At 40.0% G+C, this 19027-nt stretch overlaps 1 protein-coding gene and 1 long non-coding RNA gene across 3 annotated transcripts in view; one reads left to right on the forward strand and one right to left on the reverse strand.

The window, feature by feature from the left end:
• Nucleotides 1-862: 862 nt before the first annotated feature.
• RNF32 (ring finger protein 32) overlaps nt 863-19027 on the reverse strand; it is a 38090-nt gene continuing 19925 nt past the window's right edge. The window contains exons 8-9 of the mRNA XM_045564606.1: nt 2098-2265; nt 863-1364 (exon numbers count right to left, since the gene is read on the reverse strand). Of these exons, the coding sequence (XP_045420562.1) occupies nt 1119-1364; nt 2098-2265 (414 nt within the window). The 3' untranslated portion in view covers nt 863-1118. The remainder of the gene's footprint in view (nt 1365-2097; nt 2266-19027) is intronic.
• On the forward strand, nt 6126-18752 carry LOC123647277. 2 transcript variants are annotated; one of them, XR_006738180.1, is made up of 4 exons: nt 6126-6188; nt 9344-9529; nt 10849-10921; nt 17760-18752. It is a non-coding gene; the product is annotated as an uncharacterized LOC123647277 (long non-coding RNA). The 2 variants fall into 2 exon arrangements; XR_006738179.1 differs by lacking the exon at nt 6126-6188 and having other exon boundaries at nt 9081-9529.

Raw genomic sequence — 19027 nt, forward strand, 5'->3', positions numbered from 1 at the left:
AAATAAGTTTTAATATTTCTTCCCACATTACACGGTGGATCATTCTGAACCTTTGGCACGTGTGCACCTGCCTGATGACGTGCTTGTCCTCGTCCTCGTGGACCCAGGCCTTGCGCTGTCCTTGCCCCCTGTAATTACCTGTGGCTGGAGGCATGCGCACCCCTTCCAGCCTGGTCCCTAACAATCTCCTGCTCTTCCACTTGCAGATGAGAGCGTTCACTAGGGGACTCTGGGGACAAAGGAGACATTGAGATACAAGGCAGAAAGAGCCAGGGGGCTTGACGGGCCACGTAGGGCAGACGGCTCACCCCAGCTCACCCCGCTGCTGGCAACGATCAGTCGACTTAATAACATTCCTCTTGGGTGAGCCACTGAGATTTGGGTTTTTTATCTGTTACAGCAAGTAGGGGCATCCTAACCGATACAACTGTAAGTGGTTATTGTAAATAACCACACTCCCAATAATAGTAAATCAGTGACAAAAACAGTTCTCATCAAAGAATTTTCATGGTTTTCTTTATGTATAAACTAAAACAGTCTAGATTGCTCTAAGTCATTAAAATTCGATTTAACATTTTCTCACGTTGAATACCACTGAATATTTTATTTTTATATTTTTGGTTTACATATTCAACATTAAAAGTGCTCAACTACAACAGTAATTTATTACATAGAAACAGCAATTATTACAAAACAAGTATTAGGAATAGCAGAAGGTTTAAGACAGTTAAAGTATTAATGGAAAACATTTGGAACTTATTTAAAGAGTGTTTAAAGAGTAGCTTGTGAGTCAGACAGTAGCTATATTTTAAGTAACCTTAATTTTTTAAAGTAATTTAAGTAAGCTCATTCTTTTGCCATTCCTCATTTATATCGAGTGATTAAACTCATGAATTTGATAGTTACTTTTTTTTTGATATTTACTTTTTATAAACTAAAGACTAAAGCTAGTTGGTTGTCAGCTTTTAAAATACAGATTTCCTATGTACAGTTACTAAGAGTTTATTTCACTGGAGAACAGATTACATTGTAATATTTAACCCAAAACTCATGCAGTTAATCCAAAATAAAGGTAAACTTTTTTTCTTAGAATTGTATAACTTTTCCTGAATATAAAGTCAACATTCAAGAATTTTTTTCTGGTAACTAGAGCGGCAGAGAGGACAAGTATGGAAAGGAGAACTGTCTCCCAAGGAGAACTCCTCTAAAGCAAGAAGACACGTGTGGTGGAACATGTGTGAGCAGGACAAGAGAACCGTCTCTCGGGGACGCTGGTGCCTCCCCACGGCTGCAGGCTGACCGTCGCTGCCGAGGGAGAGAGGGGTGAGGCAGATGGAACACTCGCAGGTCTCCCGGTGAAGAGCCTGCAACACAGAGAAGTGACTGTGACGTGTGGTTATTGTGTCACCAGGATAGAAAGCTATTAAATGAGAATTATGTTCCAGGAGACATGAGTCTTCTAAAACTGAAGGAGGTTCATTCTATGTTGAAATAACATCAATCACATGCAGTCTATACTCTGTTACTCTTGTGAAACGTGGAAAGGACACTAATCCACCTGTGGTAAGCAATTTTAAAACAAAAATACGTTCTAATGCTGAACATTCATGATATATATGTTCTTTTAATTAAGCCATCAGTAGTAGCACTTTTCAAATACTTGACTCTATGTAACTACTAAACTTTTAAATTTTTCCTAATTTCATGATCTTTTCAAGTAAGTTTTCCCTCTGTCCTGGCTTTTCAGTCATCTCAGAGTCTTCTTTTCTTCCTTGGCTACTACAGATGCAAGAGGGCAGGCTGGAACTTACAGGAGCACTTTCTGGGAAGGGGGTGTGCATGGTAGTCTTTCCCTTTGGTGTTTTCACTGTTCACAGAGTGGCATCGGCCAACCAGAATTTCCAACTGAAGGGACCTTGGCAGTCATCCCAGAGCTCAGAACGAAGGCCCAGGGCCCCCCCCCCCCGCTGGTGCAGGCTCCCCCCGAACCAGTCCTGGAGAAGCTGCTACCCTCCCTCCCTCGCACACCCTCCCTCGCACACTCTGGTGGCTGTGGCTGGTTCCATTTACTGACCAGGCAGCCAGTCCACAGCCTACCTGCATTTGGATTTTCTGCCAGTCCTCTTCTGTGATCTCACGGCCACACTTTTCTTCCAACTGCTGAAGAACACTTCGATTTATGGCCAGGCAGCGATCGATTTCTGAAAAGAGCTCTTCTATGTTGGTGTCGTAGGAGCACAGTATGCGGTGACTGATTTCTGTGAACTGAAGAGGACAGAGGGTCAGGCTCACATGCTGAGCTGGGGATTCTCGGTGCAGGTGGGAGGGAAGCACTGTCTTGAGCCTGACCATCTACTTCGCTAACTTTCCTCAAGTCTCCATCTTTCAGTAATTACTTATCAGGGAAATAAACATATTGCTATTTTACTTAAAACTATAAACCCGAATAATCTACCAGGACAGATTATCAAAAGAACCCCTATCTGGGGGGCTTCAGAATAAGGCACCCTGGCATACTGAGTATTTTACGGAAGGAATGTACCTTCCTAAAGGGATCTGAGACATGGCAGGTGCAGGAAGGATGGTCTGAGCTCCCCTCACTGGCCCTCCTCCCCTGAGGCAGGCCACGAGACCTGTGTGCGAGCTGGGGCTGCCTTCCCTGTACCGGGCGGGGTGGGGGTGGTGGTGGAAGGGCCCAGGGGCATCTGAACGAGCAGGCCTTTGACTACCTGTAGCTCACTGCCTTCGACCAAGGTGTCCTCGTCAAACCTAGCATAACATAATGCTCAGCTTTAACTGTTTCTTTAGGTCTTCGTTTCCTTATGAAGGCTTTGTGTCACGCAAGACTTACATTAAATAAATTTGTATACTTTTTTCTTGTTAATCTGTTTTGTATTAGTATAATACCCAGGGCTGCAGCTGAGAATTTAGAAGGGTAGGGGAAAAAGACATACGTTTTCCTTCCCTGTGGTTTACTTGGATGTAAGCCTTGAGTGTTAGCAGGGAATGCATTTGAAATTAAAAACTGAGAGGAGAGAAGAATTAGAATTTTGCAAAATTAGCTACACTGTCATCCTGCTCTGGCACCGTTTATTCTGACTTTCAGGAAGAACTGTCGTTGCATACGCCACAGTCTCCCAGTGCTACCACCAGGCGTTTGGGAACCAGAGTTGGCTCCTAGCTTTTTGCTTGCTAGTGCCTTCCTACTGTGGCTGCAGATTGTGAATTATTATAGCATGACCATAAAAAAGGAAAATTCCAGAGAATTATTGCTTTTAACTCACTCACTCTGCTTTTCTCACTGAGCTCTAAAATCATAATTTGAAGATCCCGATTGCCTGAGGACCTTACCAGTCTCTTTACTTAAGCAGATGCAATAAATTTATGGCTGTAGGTTCCCTAGGTACAGAACAGATCTTTAAGACTTATCTTAAAATTCTGATTTCACAGCTAGCATAGATACGGAGACAGCATATTACATTTTATCTCAAATATATGAAAAGTTTGCTCTAAAAGTATTGTCTTTAAATATAGTCTCTAATGTTCCTCCAAACTCAGTTCTTTTTATAAAGTTATACATATGTATATATACATTTTTTTAATTCAGGGGGGTACAAATGTTTTTGTTATATAGATACCTTGTATAATGCTTAAGTTGGGGCTTTTAGTGTGCCCATCACCAGAATAGTGTTCCTTATACATCATAGGTAAGGTTTTACCCCTCACCCCTCCCAACCACCTGCTTCTTGGTTTCCAATGTCCTTTACGTCTCTTTGTGCCCGTATGTGACCATCATTTAGCTCCCAATTATTAGTGAGAACATGTAGTATTTGCTTTTCCATTCCTGAGATACTTCACTTAGGATAATGGTCTCCAGTTCCACCCAAGTTGCTGCAAAAGACATTATTTCATTCCTTTTTATGCCTGAGTAGTACTCCATGGTGTACGTGTGTGTGTGTGTGTGTCTATACACACACACACACACACACACACACACACACACACACGCGCACATATCACATTTTATTTATTTCTTTTTGAGACAGAGTCTCACTTTGTTGCCCGGGCTAGAGTGAGTGCCGTGGCGTCAGCCTAGCTCACAGCAACCTCAAACTCCTGGGCTTAAGCAATCCTACTGCCTCAGCCTCCCGAGTAGCTGGGACTACAGGCATGTGCCACCATGCCCGGCTAATTTTTTTTTATATATATATTTTAGTTGGCCAGATAATTTCTTTCTTTTTTTTTAGTAGAGACGGGGGTCTCGCTCTTGCTCAGGCTGGTACATTTTCTTAATCATAAATTGATGGGCACTTAGGTTGATTCCACATCTTTGCAATTGTGAATTGTGTTGGGATAAACATTTGAGTACAGGTGTCTTTTTGATAAAATGGCTTCTTTTCCTTTGGGTAGTGGGATTGTGGGATCAAATGGTGGGTCTACATTTATTTCTTTGAGGAATCTCCATACTGTTTTCCACAGAGGTTGTACTAATTTGCAATCCCACCCACAGTGTATAAGAGTTCCTTTCTCTCTGCATCCACACCAGCATCTATTGTTTTGACTTTTCATTAACGGCCATTCTGGCAGGGGTAAGGTGGTATATCTCATCGTGGTTTTAATTTGCATTTTCTTGATGATTAGTGATGTTGAGCATTTGTAAATGTTTGTTCACCATTTATCTATCTTCTTTTGAAAAACTTTTGCCCACATTTTAATGAGGTGGTTCCTTTTTTCTTGCTGATTTGAGTTCTTTTTCTGTAGGTTGTCTGTTTACTCTGTTGATTATTATAAAGTAATATATTTTTGATACAAAAAGATTGAGAAAAGCACAATGATTTTATGACAAATGAACTAACTGGAAGATCACTGGTTGGTTGTCGGAGGGCATGCTATCTATCGCCTCCTGATGGCATAAACAGGAGTTGTTAGGATGAGGCAAAATGAAGACTTTTCTGCCACGATGCATGTATCTGTAGTGTGATTTAGTTCACATGTGATTAGTAAAATGGACTGTGCCTATGTAATGTAAAAATTACAGAGATTTTTTCCCCCCACTATCTTCATTTTTGTGCCATTAAAAAGTAAGAGTTGCTAACTGCAATGTAGCATAACATGATACTCTTCAGCCTGTTTTCTTCCTCTTGACTAAGTCTGGCCACAGACTACAATTTGGAAATGTTTAGTATGTGATTCACTCTTATCTCTGTGAATTTTAAAATTTTAACCTCCGTAATTAGGAACGTTCAAGCTTTCTATATATAAGCCCTTCCTTCAAGATGGCATCATCCCTTTCCTAAAAAGGTAAAGTCTTGTATTTATTGTATTACTTATTAGAAATGTAATGTGTCTTAAACTTTAGTAGGGTGTTTGTTAAGATAGTGATTGTTTTTGTTAATGTTTTGCTTATAGAGTGTACAGGTTTTATATTGTTTGCTCCAACCAATTTCCCATAAGTCTTGCATGACTTTTTAGGAACATACACATTAGCAGAAATGCTTAGATAGATAATTGAGATCATGGTTACAATTTTAAAAGTCTAGAAGTCACTCTCTTTGGATAGGCTGAGAAGGATGAATAGTTTCATGGGTTTCAATTAAGTTGTAAAGATCTGGATTTATCAGATTTAGGAGGAAAAGAATTCATATGAGAAAAGACTGAAAACTTTAGAGCATGGGTGGGAGCAGAGTGAATAATTTTTATTCTAGAGTTCTAGGATAAGGACTATATTTGATTTTATTATTTTTCTCTTCCTGATCTTCTCAAAGGGGTATATGACATACTTATTAAAAAACTTTTGCATAATAAAATTGTCTTGAGAATTTTCTAAAGGGTAAGCCTTAGGGGACACTCTAGATCAGCACAGTCCAGGAAAAATACAGTGTGAACCACAGATGTGATTTTAAAATTTCTAGTAGTCACATTAAGTTTCTTAAAAGGTGAATTTTAATATTTTATTTGACCAAATACCCAAAATATTGTCATTTGAACATTTATCAACTGAATAAACTATTAATGAGATATTTAATATCCTCTTCCCCTATTAAGTCTTTGAAATCCATTGTGTTTTGTATACTTAGAACTTAGAACACTTCTTAATTTGGACTGGCTTCATTTCCAGGACTTGTGGCTTGTGGTGACCTGTGTGGATAGCAGGGCTCTGATGTCTCAGGAGGACACACACTGTGAAGGTCTGTATCGTTATTTTTATTTTTTATTTTTTTTGAGACAGAGTCTGACTCCGTTGCCCGGGCTAGAGTGCCGTGGCATCAGCCTAGCTCACAGCAACCTCAAACTCCTGGGCTCAAGCGATCCTCCTGCCTCAGCCTCCCGAGTAGCTGGGACTACAGGCATGCGCCACCATGCCCGGCTAATTTTTCTATTTTAGTAGAGACAGGGTCTTGCTCTTGCTCAGGCTGGTCTCTAACTCATGACCCCAAGCGATCATCCTGCCTAAGCCTCCCAGGGTGCTAGGATTACAGGAGTGAGCCATTGTGCCCGGCCAGTCTGTGTCATTAAAGAGTGACCACTGATGGTGTCCGAGGCATGAAGAGGCAGCTCATTCAGAGCCACACCAATAGCTTCTTAAAAAAAAAAATGAATGACTGGGTTGTGACAGTGATGATCATCACCTGACCTTCTTGCTCTCTTGGCTGTCTTTCCTCAGCACAGAGCTGGCTCCAGAAGTTGGTGTCTCCCCCAGAAATTACGTTTCCCATTCCCCCTTGAGTCTAGGTGGGGCCACGAGAAATAGTTCGTCCAAATGGAAATGGCTGGGGTCTTCTGGGTGGACACACAGGTCTCTGAGGCCCAGTGGGTGGCAGGGCAGACGCCCCGTACGTCAGCACGCTGCTCGCAGGCGGGAGCACCTGCACTGCCATGGGAGAGGCCCCGCCTGTTTGCAGTCGTTGAAATTTGGGGGTTATTTGATTCAGGAGTTAGAAGGATCCTGATTCAGTGGTTAAATCTGTTTCACGGAATTGGTCTGGATACAAAAGGAAAATAGTGAAATGCATTAGGCCCATCAGACACTTACAGACATTGATATGTGTGAATGGGGAACACACATTCCTGATGGCTTATCAGGAATGCAAGCTTTCACTCGTCATTTGGAGAGCAATAGAATCAATGTAAAAGCCACAAATAATTTATGTATGTATATTTCCCCCTGTATCTGTGTGTGTGTACAATATACATGTATCCCCAGGATGACAGAAGAATCCCAACTGTCCTGATGTTACAAGAATGAACACTTGCAGCTTGAGATAAAACTTTCAAAGACAGCATCACACAGGACTGTTTAAAGTACTTTCTCCATCAAATGCCTTAGATGGAGGAGAGCTGATAGGCTCTGAACAACTGTGCTGGGTGACTCACAAGTGGCCCTATTGATGACTAAGACCCTGAGGGCCAGTGTTGAACGTTGTCTTACCCAGGTGTGCCTCCTTCTGCCTTAAAGTGCCGCTGTAGCATGCACATTCTATTTCCTTCATTAGTGTGTTGGTTCCTGGGGCCAGGAGTGTTGTTGTTAACACTGACAATACACTCTGTTTTTAAGGGTTTTCCTATCTGTCATCACATTGCACCTTCAGATCCTCTCAAGAGCTTAGTACATGCTTGGGCGGTAGGTGGTTGTTGAAAATAGACTTGTTGGTGTTGCAAATACAAATACCAAATAAAGCTGGGGGAGGGTAGACCTCAGTGCTTAATACTCCAGTCTTAATGGTAATTGGTGTAATGTAGCCAAAAAGCAAACAAATGCTTAGGATATGTTATATAAGGATTCTATACTCAGACTTTGATTCTGTAAATGATAACCTAGTATAGCAGACTGATATTCCTTTGGTCACATTGCACAGGTTTTGTTATGTATTTTTACTATTAACTCAATACAAAACAAATTTTTCTAACTTCCATTATAATTTTTTCTTTGACCAATAGGTTATTTAGAACTGTTTCTTAGTTGCCAAACATGGGAGGTATTTCTAGTTTTTTTATTTAAAAAACTTTTAGAGGCAAGGTCTGTCTCACCCCAGCTGAAGTGCAGTGGCTCGATCACAACTCACTGTAAACTCCAACTCCTGGGATTAAGGGATCCTCCAGCCTCAGCCTCTCAAAGTGCTGGGATTACAGGCATGAGCCACTGTGCTTGGTCTTGTTTTTTTTTTTTTTTAATTTTTATTTCTAGCTTAAATGCAATATGGTCATAGTCTACATGTCTTACGTTTCATAAACTATGATGAAATTTGCATTATGGTCAATTTTTATAGTACATAAAAGTGCATGTAGTGCATATACTAGGAAAGAGTATGTGCACTACACTTGCTGGTGTGGTATTCTATGTCATTATCTCTAATAATGCCTTTGCTTTAGAATCTATTTTGTCTGATATCAATACAGCAGATTTCTTCTGTAGAGAGTTTATATATATATTATATATACACAATTCTTATGTTTTCATACATTTGTTCCAAGTAACACACATAATTTGATTTTATTTTTTTACTGGAGTCCAATTCGTGTAATTACTGACACAGTATAAACTATGCATTCATCTTATTTGGGTTTTCTATCTGTCCTACCTTGGTTTTTGTTTTATTTCTGTTTTTCAATTAAAATTTTCTATTTCTTTTCAATTAAAAATTTCTATTTTTTCTCTTTACTACTTTGAAAGTTAAAACTGTATTTTTATTCTTTTAGTCATAATTCTAGAAATGCATATGAAAGTCTAAATTAATTGTACTTTTATCCCCTGAAACAATATAAGGATCTTAGGGTACTTCAATTTTCCTCTCCTGATTTGTGTTACTTTGTCACGTATTTAAGCTCTTTTAACCTGTGAGACATTATTATTCTTGTTTGGCAAACTCAGTGTCTATTAGATATACCCACATTTTTACCGCTTACACCTCAGACTTCCCATCTGGGGCCATTTTCTTTCTGCATGAAATACATCCTTTAGAATTTCCTTTAATGAAGACATTCTAGTGGCAAACTCCTTTTGTCTGTATGAAATTGTCCTTTCGCCTCTGTTGTTGAGCGCAGTTTCATGTGGCACGCAGAGTTCCAGGCTGACGGCTGGGTGTCTTCCTGGATGCTGAGGGGTCATTCCTGGTCTCCCTGCTCCTGCTGCTCCCAAAATCCACCTGGTCCCAGTGTTGCTCCTTGGACATCGTCTATCCTTGTTCTCCGGCTTCTAAGATCACTGAGAAGTGTCCTTTCCTAATCTTAATCACAATGGAGTTCACAGAGCCTCTCCGCTTTAAGCCATTGCCTCCGTCCCACACGTTCTGCTCCCCTCTGAATCCCAGCAACTCCACAGAACCCTGCCAAGTCCTTTTTTTAGGAATGTCACTTCACAGAACCACCTACGCTGAAAACGATGGCCCAGAAGGACGGGAAATAGAGGGCAGCCGAGAGTTCCTTCCCTGGAGGCCTTTCTCATCAGTGAGCTGCAGGTTGGGCTCGCAGCAGAACGTGTGACAAAAGTGAAGGGAAACAGCAGGGCCTGTTCCGCATTCCAGCTGTTCCGGTAAGAATGCAATGCGTGCGTGCCATGAAGTAGGAAACACAAACTGTAACTCTGGTGATTCCACGTATGCATTAAATGCTCTTATATTTGCACTTAAAACAGGTATCATATAGTATATCAGGATGAATGGTAAAATTCATGCTAATAATTTTTTTCTTTGCTTATAATAATATGAAATAGCAAATAAAAAATAACATGCTAACTGGAAAGAGAGGCCACAGGAGAAAGGACAGTTTTATAGTTTTAGTACCTTTAATGGTACTTTTCCTATTTTTTTAGGCATGGTCTGTTTTTTCATTTTCATGGCACTGGGCGTTGCTCTTCCTTCCCATCACCCGGAACAAGGCAGTCGACCCCTAGGTCTGCCCCAGCGCCAGCTGCCCTCAGCTCAGCGGCTGGCAGCTGTTCTAGACCTTCCCCCTGCAGCAGAGCCAGCCGGCGCCCCCTCTGTGGGGAGTCCCCTGCAGGGGCCCTGTGTGGGGGGTGCCGAGGCACAGGGTTCCTGCAGCCCCCACTTCTCACACCTTTATCAAAACTGCCGCCGCTGCCTCTGGAAATGCTCCCTCCTGCCCCCCAGCTTCGGTCTCCTCCATCAAACCCCCTCTTCCTCCTCTATTCCCTTTCTCCGCTGACCTCACACCCCCCGTGGCTGGACACCCCATCAGCTGAGACCCGGACCCCTGAAATCCCGTGCGGGGCTGCACACCTCCCCTGCCCCCTGTGTGCACCTTTCAGACCCGCCTGGACAGACCCTGCCAGCCCCGGGACTGCCCCTCGCTGCCGTCCTCCCTTCCTGGTCCAGGGCCGGTTTGCTAGCTTAGGCCCAAATCTTGGCAGGCGACCTTTGGCCCTCTCTGTCCCGCAAACCCCAGATGTGACTCATCGGCAAGTGCTGTGGGTCGCTTCTAAACACCCCCGGTGGACACCGCGCCTCCACGGCGCCCTCGGGGGTGCACGGCTGGCTCTGCCCCTGCCCAGCTCCCGGCGCAGGCCCACTCCGCCTGCTGCCCTGCAAGAGCCCCGGAGGCTGCGGACCAGACCCCGCAGGGCACAGGTGTCTTGCTCCCAAGTACCCACCAGCCCGGCCCGCCCCGCAATCCCCGCTCCGCAGCCGACAGCCCTACGGGGCCGGGCGCGCTCCCTCCGGTTTGGTTTCTGTTCCGATTTCTCCTCCTCAGCAGTCGCCACCTGATTTAAAACACTTCACTCTCCACTTGACTCTCTATCTCCTTCCTCTCTTCATATTTTTCTTCCTGGCACTTAATTACTTCTTGAAAGTTTTAACAAAATGTTTTATTTATTGCCCCCGCCCCCCGAAGGCAGGGTGCCCTGGCAGCAGGAACCAGCAACCTGGAGTGAACGAGGGCGGCCGAGGCCGGCGGAGAAGAGCTGGTGAGTAGCCGCTCAACTCCTTGTCAGGCCTTACTGGAAATGAAGTTTTGCAAAGTACAAAAACTTTTTGCAAAGTGCCAGTCCAGGAGAGCAGTTTACATGGACCCGTAATGCTGTTTCCCACAGTTAAGGCTAAGTTATATTTCAATATTCATTTGCCTAACAAAATATCATTTTCACACTTATTAGCAATTACTACTTTTTTCTTCCTTAATTTAAAAGAAATTAAAAGCATTTCTTGAATGAGAACAATTCCCTTTACAAGCAATGGTGGTAAAAGACTGTTAAAATAGATTTTATTCATCTAAACTAAATTTATTTAAAAAAAAAATTTTTTTTTGAGACAGAATCTTGCTCTGTCACCCAGGCTAGAGTACAGTGACATCATCATAGCTCACTGCAACCTCAAACTCCTGGGCTCAAGTGATCCTCCTGCCTTGGCCTCCAAGGTGCTAGGATTACAGGTGTAAGCCACTGTACTCAGCCTAAACTAAGTAATTTTAACTTTAATTTACCACTTACAGGTTTTGCACAGTGAATGACAAAAAGGATGAAAATTTCCAAAGGGGCTGTGTTTTAAAATAGTTTGGGAATTGCCTAGCTACTATTTCAAGGGCACTGTGCTAGCCTGAGGATCACAGATGACAAACACTTGTCCCTTTAACAAGGATCTGTCTCCCAATTAAGCAGGAAAAAACAATGTTGACAATCTAAGATGCTGCCTGCTGTAGCAGAGGACTATAAGAGACAAAGGGAGCAATAAGGAAGGGGTGGAATTTGACAGGCTTCTCAGGAAGTTGCACTGGAAGGGACTCTGGGCAGAGGGGGCAGGGAGTTGGGAGACCTGGGGAAGGAAGGAGTGGGAGAGGCGATGAGCGTGCACAGGGAAGAAAGGAGTGCACAGGCAAGGGGGGTGGCACACATGTCCCTGAGGACCATAGCAGCGTTGGTGTGTGTGCCCTCTCAGACACTTCACCACGAACTTCCGATGGCCTCTCAACTATCTATAGGTACCACCCTTTCTTGTCACTGCTTTCCTACATGAATTTTATGATCTGGCCAAACTTGTTTATTCAGCTCAATGAGCAATGCTTATATTTTTTTGATCCCTTGACTTCATTCATATGAATGACTGCTGGAAATTCTGCACGTGCATCCCCGTGTACTTGGGCTGGAAGTGATTCCTCTCTTCTCTGAACTCTCATAGTGCACTTCTGGCCCTCCTTCATTTGACAAGTATCACTGGCTGGCAAGTGTTATCTTTTTCCTGTGTGCATTTCTTATCTCCTGAATGAGTTCCTTAGATTCAGGGAAGCACTGATTCATCTTTGTAAGGCCCTTAGCGTCAATAAAAAGTTTTGACTTTAGGGTTGCAATAGATTAGAAATGAGGACAAATACGTGTCCCAAATGTACCTATTCTAAAGGAGTGCAACAGAAATCTATTTGAGGCGATCAAAAACAAACAAACAAAAAAAGACAAAAGAAAAAGAAAACAAAAAACAAAAAGGACAATGCCTGTCTAGAATGATTTTGAAGTTACTTCTGGTGTCAAAATTCAATAAAACATCAACATTTAGCTTATAATCATAATATTGACGTTAGCTTATTAGTAAATATACTGAAAATTGTTCAGTATACACTTAGGGCAAATTTCTAAAAGTGAAATGATATGACTTCTTATTTTTATTCTAAGTTAGCAAGGTGATATTTTTAAAAGTCAAATCAACATTTATTGACTAGCTATTGTAGTCAATTCAAAGTAATATCCGAAGTGCAGCTACTATCAAATATTTTGAAACGTTGAATTTGTTCAGTGTCTTTCTTCTCTTATTTACTCCCTTACTGGTCACGTGGGCTGATGACCTGAGCAACTGAAACGGTGAAAACTGGCAGAAAAAAACTGACAACTGAGTTCTAGCTTTTAAACTAATGGATGGTTAATATTATGAATTCTACAGAAACAGACAAAATATATAAAATTCTTTAATTTTAGGAAAAAAGTCTTAAAATATTTTTTCCTTTTCAGCCTCATATTTCTGATAGATAACTTGGATAAATTAAGTAACTAAGAGTTCAAGTTATTGATATGTAAGGCAATTACTGGTCATTTACTAGTAACATACTGGCTAAACATTAAAAAAATATATACCAACAAAAGTACCCAGGTGAACTTTGTCTACCCAAGAGGCCTTTTTAAGTGATCCATCTTGATGTCAGCAAATTGCTTACTAATGTGTTGACTTATGGCCACCCTCAAAAGCAAAATGAAAAGCCTGGAATTTACAGCATATCAATGAATCAGTTGATAAGCTTTTACTGGTTTAATATCCTTCCAGTCTTGCTGCTTGGAGCCACTTGAAGTTAGCAACAGAATGTTTGCCATCTCTATGTGATAAAGGAAGTCAAAGGACTAAACAAACTTTAAGACCATTATGCTGTTTGGTGAGATGTAAATGAAAAAAGTCAGAGAAATCTCCTGCTGGAGGGTGTGGGAGCGGGCAGCCCCTAAAGTCAACCCCAGCATCTGACAAATCACTAACCCCACTTTTTAAACAATGGTTAGGACTTTTAGCTGGGTGGAGATAATATAATGCATTTGAAAAGTTTTAATTGCAGCAATAAAAGACCATACCTCAATTATATGACATATGCTAGCAGCATTTCTAGATAAGGATCAAAGGCATTCAAGGACCAATCACTGCATTCTGGGCAACACTTTGGGCTTTGGGTACACACTGGTGGTAGGTATTAGCATAACAGCTTTAGTGACCTTTCCAGGCCTCTTTGATCTGAGTTTGTCAAAACTTGAATGAATAAGTGTACGAGGACTACTGTATTATCCCCAGACAACTCAAATACCCTCTCTGACAAAGGCATTTCTTACCGAATTTTAATTCTCTAACACTTACTTAAGGGTACAAAACTCAACATTTGACCTTTTCAATTCTTACCAGAAGACTGCAATATAGTTAAAAGAACATACATTGTGGCACTACATCACTGCTGTGATCCAGTTTTGTTAGGAATGTGTCAATGATATTTTAAAGCAAGGAAAATTTGTGAAAAATTCTCCGTGTATGTAAGCATTCCTATTTGTAGAAAGATGATCCCTGCATTTTATTAACACCCAATAGGATGCATGAAAACTAAAGAAAAAACTTCATGAACTCCTCCTGTAATAGAGGAGTGAAAATACAAGACCACAATTCCTTTATAAGTAAAATAGCTTAATTTATAAAAATAGAATGGCCTGAGCTAATCTAGAGTATTAAAAACATATCCGTCCTGGTGAGATCTTAAAACATAAACGAAACAAACACTTCCTAATAAATCATGTCTAAAAACATTAAATTGACTGCGATCCCTCGCTGCCTTTCTTTCTAATGATTAGACTTCTTTTTTCCCTGAGGTAACTTATCTTTGACCTAAACCAGTGGTTCCCAAGTGTGGCAAAGAAGTTTTCACTTATCTGCCAGCAAAGGAAAAGAAAGTCAAGTCAGCCGAGTGAGATTTTGAAAAGCTAAATGTCTGCAGTGTAAAGGGATATCCTTTAGTGTGTGGTCAGGTACTTTCTACTTTCCTGGTGCTAAAATAGTCTTTCTTTTATGAAATGGTTCTGATGGTATAGGGTAGTGGTGTTTTCTCAAACTCTTAGTAAAATAAAAAGTTTTAAAAGTTGGCAATGACTTTGTTGGAGCCCCAGATTTCTCTTGCAGTTCTGCAGACTCGAAAAGTCTGAAACCCAGTGAACACAGAATTTGAAATGGGTTATTGGGGAGAGAAGGGAGAATCAGTTACAACTTCTTGATTGTATTGACTAATGGAGGTAGTGGATCCAATATTGATCTGTCTTTAACTTAGGAGCATGTCACATGACTTATTTCTCCTAGTAATTTGCAATTTCATTTTTTTAGATTAAAAGTAAAATGAATTTGCATTAATTTAACATTTACCAATAGTCTGTATGGAGATGCAGCTTAGAAATGTAGCTGGAGATTTTGTATGTTACTCCCAGAATTAAAAACTATTGTTGTTCCATAGACAATTATGAGTTTACCATATTGGATGTTGTTAATTATTACACATTTTGCTTTGAAAAATTTTCAGTTTCTAAGATTCAAACATTAGAGCTCGATAATAGTTCACTGATGTACAGTTCCATGCACATTTAAGTCTGGGGCGGGTGATGAGGTCTGTGTGGACATACACGTAGGTGGCTTCCCATACTATGTAGAAAAACCTAGCATTTCTGGAATGTTGCTGACTATATTACAAAGCTAGTCTTTCACTCACAGGAGCCTTGATAAAGTCATTGTTCATTTTGGCTTTGGAATTTATTTATTTTTAATGGATATATTACTAGGAAACCTATAGACATTGATTCATCTGAAGCTGGTCTTTATTTTAGTACATATTTTTAGCTCTGAAGAACTTTCAGAAGTATAAAGTAAGAATGAGAAAATGTAAATAAATAAAAAAAAGATGAGGGCCGGGCGCGGTGGCTCACACCTGTAATCCTAGCACTCTGGGAGGCTGAGGTGGGTGAATCGCTCGAGGTCAGGAGTTCGAGACCAGCCTGAGCAATAGTGAGACCCCCGTCTCTACTAAAATAGAAATCATCTGGCCAACTAAAAATATATATAGAAAAAAATTAGCCGGGCATGGTGGTGCATGCCTGTAGTCCCAGCTACTCGGGAGGCTGAGGCAGTATCGCTTAAGTCCAGGAGTTTGAGGTTGCTGTGAGCTAGGCTGACGCCACGGCACTCACTGTAGCCGGGGCAACAGAGTGAGACTGTCTCAAAAAAAAAAAAAAAAAGAAAAAAAGATGAAAAAATAAGGATGAATATAATAAGAAACTGAAGCCTGAGTTGAGAATGCAAGACCAACAGTTACATTTTTATTTTAAATATCTTAATCTGTGATTTATAGACTTCTAGAGGCATACATAGCCTCATTCTACTTACAACCTTATGTTAAACAAAATATTTTTATAGGTATTTAAAGAAAAACAATTCAAACTTTTTTTTACTGAAGTGTTTGTTTCTTGATTAAAATAATAAATTCTGTTTCTATAGTTAGAAAAAATGATATTTAGTTATTTTTGTAAAGCAGTGAGTACTGTTAAACTAGATGACAGAGTCGTGTATGAAGGCACTCCGTGGGGCGTGGCTACTTTCTTTACTAGCACAGGGTGTGTGGCTGTACGTTTCACGTTTGTTTGTTATTAACCTATTCTAGTTTTGAACTGTAAAACCTTTATTCTACTTACATGATTATATCTTTTAAAAGGCACAGGAAAGTGACTGCAACCCCTAAATGCTAATATGTGTTACATATATGCAAATATTCCACGTTTACCAGAAATTCAAATAAAGATGATCACTTTGCCTTGTTAACAACACAAATGACCACCTAGTGTGTTCTTGCCACATAGTTCTGCAGACCGGCCTTTAGAAATGAGTGACAGCCACTGCAGCCTCACTCCCGCAGGGTCCCACGGGAAGGAAGCCGGGCTCCCAGGCTGCCCCGCGGCTCCCCTGCATGAGTGCGGGCAGGAAGTTGTCGGCCTGACTCTCTTCATTTCACTTAAAAAATATTGAAATGTTTAATCCATGGGGAACTTTTTTGGCCATGTGGTATAAAGTAATGCTCTTTATTCCCCCTCCACGTGAATGGACTAAGTTTCCCAATTTAACTGATTTTCCTCAAATAATTTTTTCTCCGCTGATGGGAAATATCCCCGACTGTATGCTAAGAATTCCCATATGCCGAGATGTGTGATTGCTACTGTTTCATCAATCATTTGTCTGTTATTTCACAAGCATCTTAGCTGACAAATTTATATATTTTGATATCTAACAAAGCTGTTCTACCTCGTTGACCTTCCTTTTAAAAAAATTATTAGCTCTTCATACTTCTTTAAATAAACTTTAGAATTAACCTGAAAACTCCAAATGCATGTTCTTTGGGAATTCGAAACTACATTAAATTTATATGAGGAAAATGGATATTTTTTACTCATATCCAACATAAAATGTCAACTATTTTATTCAAGTTTTTTATTTCATCAGAAAAACATGTTTTCTTATCAGTATCTTGCACATTCCTTGTTAAATTTGCTTTTAGGTATTAACTATTATGAAAGTGATCATTTCCCATCATATTTTATATCAGATTATTATTGCTATACAGAAAGTGACTATTGCATTTTTATCTTAAATTTGAACATCTTCTAATAGTTTACTTCTAATAATTTTTCAAATGATTTTATGCACTTTAAATCCATATATAAAACATATGGGTTTATATAATATATATTTTTGTGTGTTATATATATTTTGTTTTCTTGTGTTATTGCATTGGCAAGGATTGGCCAAAGTGTGATGACAGTTGAGTAGCCTAGTTTTGCATTTTTAGGGTTTCATTTTCTAAAACCATCTGTTTTTAGTTTCTGATACATAGTCTTTATTATGACAAGGATATTTCAGTCTAGTTCTAGTTTGCCAACTGTCATTATTAGGAATTGCTATTAAATTTTATTTAATATCTTTTCAGTAAAAATTAAGATACTCATATAATTTTTCTCATTTTATACTTTAAATTTCTTTCCATGTTTGCTATTTTAACAGGAAATAATTTTAATTATATTTTCAGATTTAATGGCATCAAGTTGTATATAACATTCTTGTATAATTTAAAAATGAGTTCCATTTATATGGGAACACCTCCATTTCTGCATATCTGCAGAAGACCAATGTCACAGCTCAAGGCAGGCAGAGAGAAAGGGAGGGAGAGAGTGAGTGAATCCCCTTCCTCAGCCTGTTTATTCTTTCTAGGCTCTCAAAGTGTTGGATCTTGCCCACCCACACTGGGGAGCTGAGTCTGCTGATTCAAATACTGATCTTATCTGGAAACACCCCCCAGAGACATACCCGGAAATCATGTGTAACCAGATAATCTGAGCATCCCTTCCTTCGCCCAGTCGAGTTGACACAGAAATTAACCATCCCACCTAGGTAATGTTAAATTCAATAACCTAGTTCAATAGTCTTTCAGATTTATTAAACACGTTGGCATTTTAAAGCTGTAGATTGAAATTATAGAATAACATTTCCTAGAGCATTCCTATAGCTAAGAAAATGAGTTTTATCAAGTTGGAAAGGTAGAAAAAAATTATCAAATTTAAGACTCATTCGATAAATGACTAAGGTGTGTTCTGTATCATAAAGGACAGCCTTTGAGTTGTCTTAATACAGCATAGCATATACACATGTAAGGCGTGTGCCCATACAGACAAGGAGGAGAGTATGCCTACTGCTAATACACTATCTTGCAAGAAACTCACTCTTCATTTAAGATGAAGTTTGAGTTTATAGATTTCAAATGTTTATGGCCAAATGGGATAAGTGAGCAAGAGTGAGGTATGAAGGAACTGCAGAGAAGATTTCGGAAACTAGAAGAGATCTGGGAATTCTTGAATTTCAGAATTAATAAGAATTGAAAGCAGAGAAAATTGTATGATGCCTATTTATGTAACAAATTATGAGTATTACCTATGATCTGAGTTTATGTATATCCTGCCTCTCCCCACCCCCATACATGAAACTAAATGAGGCAAGATTACCTTCGGCAGATAAGAAAGTTACTAGTATTTAATGTGGCAGTTATTTATATGTAAAGAGGTGCTAATATATACAACCCATCATGACTTGTAACATTAATTTAGTGGGTCAAGCAGTTTGGAAATAAAATAGAACAGAAATTATCACAGTGTGGTGCACGTGGTAAGAGTTAGTTTTGTTTTGTGAAAGTTTTATTTCTGTGAAATGTATGTATATGCTGGGTCATTGTATAGAACATATTTCTTATTGTGGGTTGAGGCAATGTCTGAAGGCCACTGCTCTACAGAACTTGTAGAGTTTGTTCTCAATACCCACCTTCCCCAACACCCCTGCAAAAAAAAATTCTGATCTGCTTATCAATTTCTTCTTAGATATTCAGCTTAAGTGAATTAGCTATCCAGATTTTCTGGTACCATCTTCAAAGGCCCCAAAGGAAAAAGCAAATTTGTAGCATATAAGCTCAAATATAATTTACACTTCCA

This window comes from Lemur catta, chromosome 11 (genome assembly GCF_020740605.2).
Source record: "Lemur catta isolate mLemCat1 chromosome 11, mLemCat1.pri, whole genome shotgun sequence".
NCBI classification, from domain to species: domain Eukaryota; kingdom Metazoa; phylum Chordata; class Mammalia; order Primates; family Lemuridae; genus Lemur; species Lemur catta.